General features: G+C 43.6%; 2 protein-coding genes across 16 annotated transcripts; both read left to right on the top strand.

The window, feature by feature from the left end:
• The first annotated feature begins 176 nt into the window (after positions 1–176).
• LOC144991858 (cytochrome b-c1 complex subunit 10-like) lies at positions 177–3,917 on the top strand. 2 transcript variants are annotated; one of them, XR_013655516.1, is made up of 4 exons: positions 177–317; positions 3,207–3,337; positions 3,487–3,583; positions 3,769–3,917. XR_013655516.1 is itself a non-coding variant. In XM_078945765.1 (3 exons), exons 1-2 carry the CDS (start codon positions 256–258, stop codon positions 3,325–3,327), a joined length of 183 nt encoding a protein of 60 aa, XP_078801891.1. In that variant the 5' UTR covers positions 184–255; the 3' UTR covers positions 3,328–3,337; positions 3,769–3,917. The 2 variants fall into 2 exon arrangements, 1 of the variants encoding a protein (XP_078801891.1); XM_078945765.1 differs by lacking the exon at positions 3,487–3,583 and having other exon boundaries at positions 184–317.
• A 196-nt stretch (positions 3,918–4,113) lies between these two features.
• On the top strand, positions 4,114–9,969 carry mbd3b (methyl-CpG binding domain protein 3b). Of its 14 annotated transcripts, none has more exons than XM_011473844.4 (7): positions 4,154–4,235; positions 7,128–7,157; positions 7,572–7,731; positions 7,890–8,027; positions 8,109–8,199; positions 8,276–8,453; positions 9,089–9,969. In XM_011473844.4, exons 1-7 carry the CDS (start codon positions 4,222–4,224, stop codon positions 9,234–9,236), a joined length of 759 nt encoding a protein of 252 aa, XP_011472146.1. In that variant the 5' UTR covers positions 4,154–4,221; the 3' UTR covers positions 9,237–9,969. The 14 variants fall into 14 exon arrangements, with proteins under 14 accessions (XP_004067749.1, XP_011472146.1, XP_004067750.1 ...); XM_004067702.5 differs by having other exon boundaries at positions 4,162–4,235; positions 7,128–7,196; XM_020702256.2 differs by having other exon boundaries at positions 4,202–4,235; positions 7,131–7,196.
• Positions 9,970–11,298: the final 1,329 nt, after the last annotated feature.

Here is an 11,298-nt window from a genome sequence, read left to right as displayed (position 1 = left end):
CCAGAAGAAGTATCACTTTATGATCATTTCATTCAAAATATCGATCAAATTTAAAATAAAGCAGACAGATGTGCAGCAGGTTAATTAGTGCTGAGTGAGCCTGTCGTTTGGGTGACTGAGGTTTGGGGCACTTTAAAGATTAAATTTAAAAATAAACCGCCGCGCCATCGAGTCATTCTGATCAGGCACTAGAAGAGGCAGACCAGCTCAGGTCCTGAAGACCTATTGCCAGGGAAACGGTGAGGAAAGGTCAGAATGGTCCAGAAAATACTAAATAAAGTTGTTGGAGCAAAGTACATCTCCGTTCTGAGGACGTGGTAAGTTCGAATCTTAACGGGCTCGGTTCTGGAGACCATGACAGCTCCGTTAGCGTCTTTTCTGGCTCAGTTTCCCAGTGTCCTCCTGTGTGACCCACTAGCTAACCCGTTAGCTTAGCATGATTGTTTCCCGTCCGCGGAAGTTTTTTTCACTTTTACTCGCTTTTCAAACGAAACCTCTCCAAGCAAACAAACATGTGGGGTAATTATTGTACGGAGCTCCACATTTGATGATTTTCAACTGTTCGATGTCTTTGTGGATCAATTTAAGTATCTCGATCGATAATTCCTTCGCGCGCGTGAGGACAGAGCAGTATCTGGGACAGATTAGTGAAGTATTATTTTTCAGATGCAGTCATTTCTGAACCTGGCTTTGTATTTATGTTATTATCCATGTTATGACACTGTATCAAAGAACAAATGTCACTTCTCTTCCCCAAAATATAACATGTATTTTCCTTTCAAAATAAAACGCCTTGTGCCACACAGAATCATCAGCTTTAGCGTAACTTTTCCAATCAAACATTTTCAATAAAACTGTTTTTTAACAAAAATTGCATTTTCTAATTGTATACCTCCGGTTTTCCGTGGTTCGTGGTGGGGTTTCGTATGTCTCTATATATCACCTCTGCGAACATAAACATGACTTCATTGGTTTTTGATTCAATGGAATAAGTCCAGACGTTATGTAAACAGATACACTGCTCAGCATAAACGAGTACACGGCACTACATTTGTCAGAAAACCTTTAGAGTCCTTTCAGAATCAACACTGTCAGTGAAATACTAGACTAGACTTTGTGAGGGCAACAAGAAGATCAGAAAAGCTTTACATGTTAATCAAAATACTATAGCAAAAGTGATCTAAACATTAAAGATGGAAGTGCAACCATCTAACAGAGACGTCCAGACCGTCCACAGAAGCTAACATCTCGACAGGATGAGAAGGATTGAAGAAAACCGCCATGCAAGTTCACTGCAGTTAGCTAAATCAGTAGAAAGCCAAACTGGAGTGACTGTTTCCTGTGACGCCCTACGGCGCTCTCTGCAGAGGAATGACCTGCATGTTATCGTCCACGAAGGAGGACTCCTAAAGCCCACGCACAAAAAAAGCTTACATAGAATTAACTAGGGCCCATGCTGGAAAACATGAAGACTACTGGGACTCAATACACCAGGTGATGAGACAAAGTTCACAGTTTTTGGAACTTTTGGTTTTAAAACTGTAAAGGTGAGGACTTCAAAGAGAAATGCATGGTGCCTACAGTGAAACATGGTGGTGGCAGTGTCCTAATGTGGGGCTGCATTTCATTGATGGTATCATGAACTCAATGTACGTCTCTGTACTGAAGGAGAAGATGCTGCCATCACTTCATGCACTTGGTGGTGGAGCACTTTTCCAACATGACAATGATCCAAAACACACTTCTAAAGCGGCGTTTGCATCTCTGAAGAAGAACAGGGTGAAGGTGATTGGATGGCCAAGGATGTCTCCTGATCTGAACCCAAACAAACACTTGTGGGGAATTCTGAAGAACAAGTTGAGCATCACTCTCCATCCAGCATCCGGGCTCTAAAAGAGGTTCTTCTTGAAGATTGGAAGAAGTTAGATGTTGGTAAATGTCACCAGCTTGTTCATTCCATGTCTAGAAGACTTGGTGCTGTCCTCAAAAATCACGGTGCTCATCCAAAACACTAGATGTAGTAGTTTTTGTTGCAGGGTGAAGATTATGTGATCCAAGTTAGATCATTAACCTTTATTTCATGTTCTGGAGTTAAAGAAGAGTTCAATAAAACTCAACCTTGTAGAAAGTTTGGACATTTTCCTTGTGTGCATTAAGCTACAGATTAAATTAGTTCTTTTTAAAGAGGGGGTACTCATTTATGCTGAGCACTGTATATTTTAGTCCTTCTCTGGATAGCAACAAAATATTGTAATGCCCCATAAGATTATATGTGCTTTAAAGTTAAACTTATTCTAAAAACAAACAGTTTTGTGTTTTATATTGAGCTTCTGGATGCATGGTTGATCATTTCCAGTATATCACTCTGATTTAGAAGCACATCGGAGGTAAATTCAAAAGGCTTTGCTAACTAAGTAGCTCCAATGTTTTTCAATGACATCTCTTTTCCTGTAGCCAAAGAGACACAGTGGAGAGTAAAAGAACAATGTCTGGTAGAGCTTTAGGCTCTAGATCAGGGGTGTCAAACTTATTTTCACTGAGGGCCACATCAGCATAGTGATTGTCGTCAGAGGGCCAGATTTAACTTATACATGTAACTAAATGTAATGAAAAATAAACGTAACTACTCCTTAATGTTGAAAAACTCTATTTATTTATTATAACTTTTTAAATTGACAATTACAGTGGCATAGAAAACATATGTTTGCTTGTCACTCTAGCATAAATCCCTTTAAATTTTGTCCCCTAATTAAAACCCACATAACTCCATTAATAACTGTCCAAGTGAATAAAGAAAAAGAACATAAAACTGAGCTAGAAAGAACATGTATTACATGTGTAACATTTTACAAATAAGGCTACACACAACCTTGCATCCAACTGGTGGTTTGATGACAACAATTTCTCTGCATACACACATAAGACCTGCAAACATGGAATAATTACAACTACAGCTACACATAATTTGTAATCAACTAAAAAAAATGTTATTTTAAGAAATTAAAAACTGTTATGCCCTCGCGGGCCACAAAGTGACATGGGGGGCCACATTTGGCCCGCGGGCCTTGAGTTTGACACGTGCTCCAGAACCTTTAGTGTAGAGCAACTCCTTTATTAGTAGATGATGTGGCTGCAGACGTCTGCTGTGCAGCTGGAACGGCTTGATGGTCCTGCTGGGAAGTTTCACCCTCTTCTGTTTCTTCCAGGGTACCAAACATGGTTACATGGGGAACAGTCGGCGGCGTGGCCCTCGTCTACTTCACGGACTGGCGATTAGTTCTCGACTACGTTCCATACATTAATGGAAAATTCAAGGACGACAAATAACATTCAAAATGTGAGTCACCTGCTGGTTTCTGATGGGAAGTAGGTGTTTTCCGTTGGGGTTGGAGGCTGCTTGGACCGTTATGTCTGCAGCTCCTGTCGGAGCTCAGGTGTTCCTCAAACACCTGTCTGCTTTTCAACGCAATGGATGAATTCTTGCAGCGCATTGAGACAACCGTCAGAATCCGACGTGGGGTTTTCCCACACTCCCTAAACCCTCCCACAGCCAAAGGCAGCAGGACTGAAGCTACTCCTGCAGGTTCGTTAGTTCATGTCTTCCAGGAAAACACGAGACTGCAGCGTCAACAGTTTACTAAATAAACATGTTTAACTTTATGGATTTTTAAAAGGTTGCTAAGAAAACTTGAGCGTAAGGTGGTCTCCGCGTCCTCAGTGTCAGGGATGGAGGTGTTCCTGAACATGGGAATGTGCTTTTGTTTACAGGGTGGAGCTGCAGGTGGAGTCATGGAGGAACACCACCGTCAGACTGAAGGCTGACTAAGCTGCAGATGCTGTAAAAATGTCTTTCCCACTGTTTTCGCCTGTTCATATTGCTGTAAATGTCCACAGATTAAACGATTCTCTTAAATGCACCGTGACATGTTTTTTGTTTTTTACCAGTGAAAGTAAACTCTTGTTTGTGGTTTTCTGTTTACAAACTCTAAAGCGGGTTATGAACTCTGATGTCTGATCGTGTCCACACAGGAAAGGGTTTTAGAAGACTACATATATGTGAAAAATCTGCTTTTAAAGGATTTTGGGCGCTCCAGTAAAGCGCACGCGCCTCCCGGGTGAAGATGTTGTTGGTTTGGAGCGCACGGATCATGGAGGGGGGAGGGGACTGAAAGAGGAGAGGGATTTAACGCAGAAGAGGCGGAACGCGCCACCGTCTCCAAGATGGATAAAAACGAGTAAGTACATGATGTGACGGTTCGTGGCGCCGCGCGCTTTCAACGCAGGTTCACTGCGTTTGACTTCGCGTGGATATTTGGAGGATGATCATCGACACGGAAAAGGTTTTCCGCGTGTCGTTGTCCAGCAGCCCACAGTGGGCTCTGAGGTCCATCCCAGCATCTCTTGTTCTCCGCGCGCGCCTCGCGTTCGAACCCCCGCCGGATCGGTGCTTTTATCTAACGCGACGGAGGTGAAGGTGTACGTGACACGCGCATCAAGACTGGCTTTCATGTATCGATAAGATCTATTTTGTTCACTGCCGGCACCGGGTTTGAGTGACAGCGGGATTATTGTCCCGCTGCCTGAGGCCGGTTCACGCGCGCGCGTGTGTGGTGTGCATGTGTTGATCACAGATTGGTAATCTTGTGGAGTCATGAACGGATGTTGCGCCGCTGGTTCGTGAGGACGGACTATTTGCTGTCAGATGGCCGATCCCGTCTGTCGAGATCGCAAACGGCTCGTTCAAAAGGAGCTTCCGGTGTTTTTCAAAATACAGAGCCATCTCCAGAAAGGATGGATAACTCCCGCTCCTCCTTTTAAAAGAGACTGCAGTCGCTCTCAGGTCTCACGTCCTCTGAAGGTGGTCCTGAAGAGACCTGGATCAGGTTCTGGATCTGCTCCTGCTGATGGACGTTAAGCTGCGGGACCTCAGTGAGCTTTAGACACAGACTGCATCCTCCTTCCGTTTATTGCGTTTTACTGGCGCCATCATCTGGTTGCTCTTAGTATTTCAGCTAGAGTTTAAAAAAAAAAACCCAGTGAACCTTGAGGAATGACTTTACACAGAGACGCAAAAAAAAACCTACACAAAGATGGAAAAATATACACGGAAACACACAAATATACACAAAAACGCACAGATGTAAACAGAAACACACAAATAGACACAGAAATGCTTAAATATACATAAAACCCACAAGTATACACAAAAAAGCACAAATGTACACAGAGATGCACAGATATACACAGAAACACACAAATATACACAGACGCAAACAAAACACAGAATCACACAAATATACACTGATGCAAAATATATACACAGAAACATACAACTATACACAGATGCAGAAATATACACATAAACACACACAAATATACACAGAGACGCACAAATATACACAGAAACACACACATATATACACCGAGACACACAAATATATAGAGAAACACGCAAATATAAATAAACGCTCAAATACACACCAATATACGCACACAAATACGTAAGAAACACACAAATATACACGAAAATACACAAATATACACAGAAACACACAAATAGACAAAAATATCCACATAAATATACGTATTTACACAGAGATCCACAATCATTCACAGAAACACACAAAAATGTAGAGATTCACAAATATACACAGAAATGCTCAAATTTACATAGAAACCCACAAATATACACAGAAACACACATATACACAGATAAAAAAACATAACAAAATTTCTGTTCAATTCATGTAGAAATCTAAGTATTTCCAAAAGGTTCACATACTTTTTTCAACAGTAAAGATTTTAAGCTGTATTTTACAGTCTAAAGGCTGCAATTTTGATCAAACTAATTGGATAAAATTTCATTAAATATGACCAAATTTCATACAAGAGTTAAAGCAGTTAATTTGTTATCATCTAAATGTTTAACCAACATTTGCGGTTTTGGGAAAAACGGGCCCCGAGAGTCATCAGCAGTTTCACAAAAACATAAGATCATCCTCAATTTGAGATGTTTAAAATATCAAAATATAGTTTGGTTTCTTTTTCTTTGTTTCTTCTAACTTCAGCTTTAGAATTAATACAATCAGTTTGAAGTCACACATTTTTATAAACTGATGAGAATAATAATCTTTTTTTTAAACTTGTTAGGAACGCAGAACCTGATGCAAAAATCTGATAAAATAACGCAGCAAATCAGATCGATTTGATCATCTCTGTGTGCAGCATTTCATGAAATTAAGAAATATACATTAAATGTTTATATTTAGTATGAGACATTAATACATAAATTTAACCCCTAATATTTCACCTTCATTTCTTTCATGTCCATTTCTATTTGTATTATATAGACTCTATTTGTATTATAAGGACAACTGTCCTTCCTAAATGAAAAAAGGGCTCATTAACGATTTTCTGTGACGTTTACCACTAAAATGAAAGGTAAATGGACCTGTGCTTTTATTCTGAAGTCTGATCAGTGAAGCTTCCTGTCTGGTTTGGCCCCGCCCCTCGCCGCGTCTTTTTCTGCTTCTGGTGGAGTTTTCCAGGCGGATGTGGCCGTGATGCGCCAGCCTCACGCGCAGGTAGTGATGCGGCTGAGCCGGCGGCGGAGGGATCTGCTCGGCGACAAAGGGAGGAGATGTGAGCTGGAAGATCCCATTACGGTTTAAAATGGTAGAAAGAAAAGCGTAGGAAGCGATAGGCCTGCGCCCCCCTCCCTCAAAGACCGATTCTGTCGTAGACTAGCCCGCCTTTCACTTAGAGCAGACTCAAAGGCTGCTCGCCGGGAAATGGAGAAGAAAAGGTGGGATTGCAGTGCTCTCCCAAAAGGCTGGAAAATGGAAGAAGTGACCAGAAAGTCGGGTTTGTCAGCCGGGAAAAGCGATGTCTATTACTTTAGGTACTAACTGTTCGACAACCTCCGACACTCACAGCCCACTCCGACACAGACAGCGGTAGGGGACAGGCTGGGATGGGGAAGGGGTTGGTTCCTCGTCGTTGTTGGGAAGTTCTTAAACCGCGCGGGCTAGCTAACATCCGGGTCTCCCGACCTAGAGCTCGCGGATGTTTCTCTTGATTTTCTTTGTTTGAAGCGACTCAACAACGACAGATTTGTTCTCATTTAGCAGAGGAGAAGAACAAGATGAGGAGCAAAGGCAAGACAGGGGGGAGGCGGGTCGTTTGTATAGTTTGTGGTAGGCTACCTGTCCATCATCCTGCTGTTCCTGTGTGATGCTCGAACATCTGCATGACCGTCTGCACAGATGTGGACTTCCATGTCAGAAACATCTCCTCGTCATTGTTTCCATGAAGCTGCGCTCTTCTGGAGCTCCTCTTCAGACACATCTTGCTGGTCGGAGGGCAGCATCCATTCATTGCGCTGTCTCTCCTGTGCTGCTGGGATGCATCTTGTGTTCTGGTTGTTGCACGTTGTGGTTCGATTCCAGCTGTGATGTTTCCTTTGTGCTCTTCATCTCTGCTTGCTTTTTGGTGTTGCTGTCGTTTTGGTCTGTTGTCCTCCGGATCGCAGAGGTTCTTCACGTTTTTTTTCTCTTGTCCCGGCTCGTCAGTCCATCTGGAAAGAAGTTTCGAAGTAAGCCTCAGCTGGCCCGTTACCTTGGTAACCAGATGGACCTCAGCTCCTTTGATTTCCGCACGGGGAAGATGCTGATGAGCAAGCTGAACAAAAACCGGCAGCGACTGCGATACGACAACAACAACCAGAACAAGGTGAGACGGACGGCATCTTTCAGGACTTTTATTTTGGTGGGGTCTTTCAGGATGTTGTTTCAGGATGTTTTGAGCTGGTTTGTAGATCTTTGCTGATCATTTTTGGGTGGATGTGTGTTCTCCTCATGATCTTCCCTTCCTGTTTGTGTGTCTTGAAGGGCAAACCGGACCTCAACACCTCCCTCCCAGTCAGACAGACAGCCTCCATCTTCAAGCAGCCCGTTACCAAGGTTACCAACCACCCCAGCAACAAAGTGAAGACGGATCCTCAGAAAGCCGTGGACCAGCCTCGACAGGCAAGGCCGCGGCCTCTGATGCTGGCTGAAGGGCTGTGGCAGCTCGGTGTGATGGAACTGACCCTGTCCTTCCGCCCACAGCTGTTCTGGGAGAAGAAGCTCAGCGGCCTGAATGCGTACGACATCGCCGAGGAGCTGGTGCGGACGATGGAGCTGCCCAAAGGACTGCAAGGTGCAGAGCTGCAGCATCCGCTGCTCCAACGCCGCCCTCCGCTGAAAACCCCGGTCTGACTGTCGCTGCTCTTTAGGCGTGGGTCCCGGCTGCACGGATAAAACGCTGCTGTCGGCAATAGCCAGCGCACTCCACACCAGCGCCGCCCCCATCACCGGGCAGCTGTCTGCCGCCGTGGAGAAGAACCCGGGGGTGTGGCTTAACACCGCCCAGCCGCTGTGCAAGGCCTTCATCGTGACTGATGAGGACATCAGGTGAGGATGCAGAGGCTGGTCTGAAGGTCACATGACCAGATTTAGATGGACTGACTGAAGGTGGGGGCTTCACGCCAAACGCCACGTTTACCTCCGAGAACTTTGACCTCGCTCGACGTTTTCCACGTTCACCATCACAAACCCCCCATGCTCCTCTTCTTTAGAAACGCAGGCTAGAAGACGGAATGTCCCCTCATCTTCAGCTGACTGGCTGCTGGTTCAACGTCGAGGCAGATTTTGAGTGAGGAGCAAGGCAGCGGCAAATAGTTTTAGGAGTTCAGAAGTTTCCGGTGTTTGGATTGAACAGAGGAGCTGCAGCACAGAACCTCCATGGAGGAGACGGTGGTCCAGCGTTGTGCTGTGGAGGAGGGGGGAGGCAGACGCTCCTCACAGCAGCAGGAGCTCTGTATTTTATTTTGAAATTTGTTTTAGGAGCTGCATTTTGATGCAGAAGGTTCCATTAAACTTTGCTCTCCTCAAACATCAAAATAAACTCTAAAAGAGTCGGATAACCCCTGACTAGTCCCGAGGGTAGAAAGCTGGAAATGCCCCTGGGGGTATTTATGCCCAAAAGCTGATGCTCTGACGACAATAGAGCCGTTTGGAACTTCAGGTTCTTTGGGTTCTGTGTGCAGGAAGCAGGAGGAGCTGGTGTACAGCGTGAGGAAAAGGCTGGAGGAGGCGCTCATGGCTGACATGCTGGCCCAGGTGGAGGAGGCCACCCAGGAAGGAGAGCCCCCGAAGGAGGAGGGCAACAGCAGCGAGGACATGGAGACCGTATAGCTGCGGGGTGGGGGTGGGGGGCTTTATTGTGCAGGTGGAGTCCAGCTGTCAGGAAGACCCGCCCAGCATCGGCGTCCACATCAACCCAAACCTCCATCCAGGACGGCTCGGCACCGGCTTCTCCCTCATCAGAACCGGGGCGGCAGGGGCTCCTGGCTGCATCCGTGAGCCCAGATCATCGTAGACGTGGAACAAAAAGATACAAACCAACAAAGGACACACTTTTACCGACGAGTATCCGTCAGTGGCATTCGGCGAGCGGCGCATTTTTACGGAGAAGTTTGTATATTTGTGACAATCATGAAAATCAAACACGTCAACAGCAGATCGTCTTTTAGGGTCCGTTGGAGAACGGGTTTTTGTACTTTTGACTTTTTGTAGATGTAAATTTGTTTGTGTGCTCCACAAGTAATCTGATTCCACCAGTAACCTGGTTCCACTGGTGATCCGGTTCCACCAGTGACCCGGTTCCACTGGTGATCCGTTTCCACCAGTAACCTGGTTCCACTGGTGATCAGGTTCCACCAGTGACCCGGTTCCACTGGTGATCCGTTTCCACCAGTAACCTGGTTCCACTGGTGATCAGGTTCCACCAGTGACCCGGTTCCACTGGTGATCAGGTTCCACCAGTGACCCGGTTCCACTGGTGTTCTGATGTCTGAGCGGCACGCCTCCATCTGATGCTTGAACCATTAAAGCTGTGGTCAGAGGCATCACTTTAACCAGAACTTCACTTCATATTGTTTGTTGTCGTTTCTTGTGCCCGTTAAGAAAGAAAATACACAACACAAAGAAAATACACAACACTCAGAACAAAAAGAAAATACACTACATACAGAACAAAAAGAAATCCAAGCCAAATTAGGCCACAGCCGTAACATCATTGGAATAAAAAAATCTGTTTCTGAACACAAACGCACACAAATATACACAGTGACGCACAAATATATTTGTGTTTCACGCTCAAATACACTCTAATGTACACACAAATATGCAAGAAACACAAATATACACAGAAATTCACAAATATACACTAAAACACACAAATATACACAGAAACACAAATAGACACAAATGTGCACAGGAACATACGAAAATACACAGACGTACAAATATACACAGAAACACACACAAATATACACAGAAACGCACAAATATGCACACAGATACAAATATACACAGAAATGGTTAAATATACATAGAAACCCACGAACATACACAGAAAAATACAAATGTACACAAAAATGCAGAGACGCACAAATATACACAGACCCAAACAATATACACAGAAGCACACAAATATACAGAGATGCAAAAAATATACACAGAAACACCCAAATATACACAGAAATACACAAATATACACAGAAACGCCCAGATATACACAGAAATACACACAGAAATGCAGAGATGCACAAATATACACAGAAACCCACAAATATACACAGAAAAACACAAATGTACACAAAAACACAGCTGTACAAATATACACAAAAACACACAAATATACACAGATACTCACAAATATACACAGAAACACACACAAATATACACAGTGACGCACAAATATATACAGAAACACAAATATACACAAACACTCAAATACATTCTAATATACACACAAATATGCAAGAAACACACAAATATACACAGAAATTCACAAATACACACAAACGCCCAGATATACACAGAAACGCCCAGATATACACACCAATATACACACTCAAATATGCAAAAAACACACAAATATACACAGAAATTCACAAATATACACTAAAACACACAGAGATGCACAAATACACACAGAAACACACAAATATACACAGAGACGTACAAATATACACAGAAACACACACAAATATACACAGAAACACACAGAGATGCACAAATATACACAGAAACGCAAAAATATGCACACAGACACAAATATACACAGAAATGGTTAAATATACATAGAAACCCACGAATATACACAGAAAAACACAAATGTACACAAAAATGCAGAGACGCGCAAATATACACAAAAACACAAATATACACAGACGCAAAAAATATACACAAA

Source organism: Oryzias latipes, chromosome 4 (assembly GCF_053564925.1).
Source record: "Oryzias latipes strain Hd-rR chromosome 4, Olatipes_Hd-rR_3.1".
NCBI classification, from domain to species: Eukaryota; Metazoa; Chordata; class Actinopteri; order Beloniformes; family Adrianichthyidae; genus Oryzias; species Oryzias latipes.
Note: the sequence above shows the minus strand (reverse complement) of the source record. Positions and strands in the feature narration are given on the sequence as shown.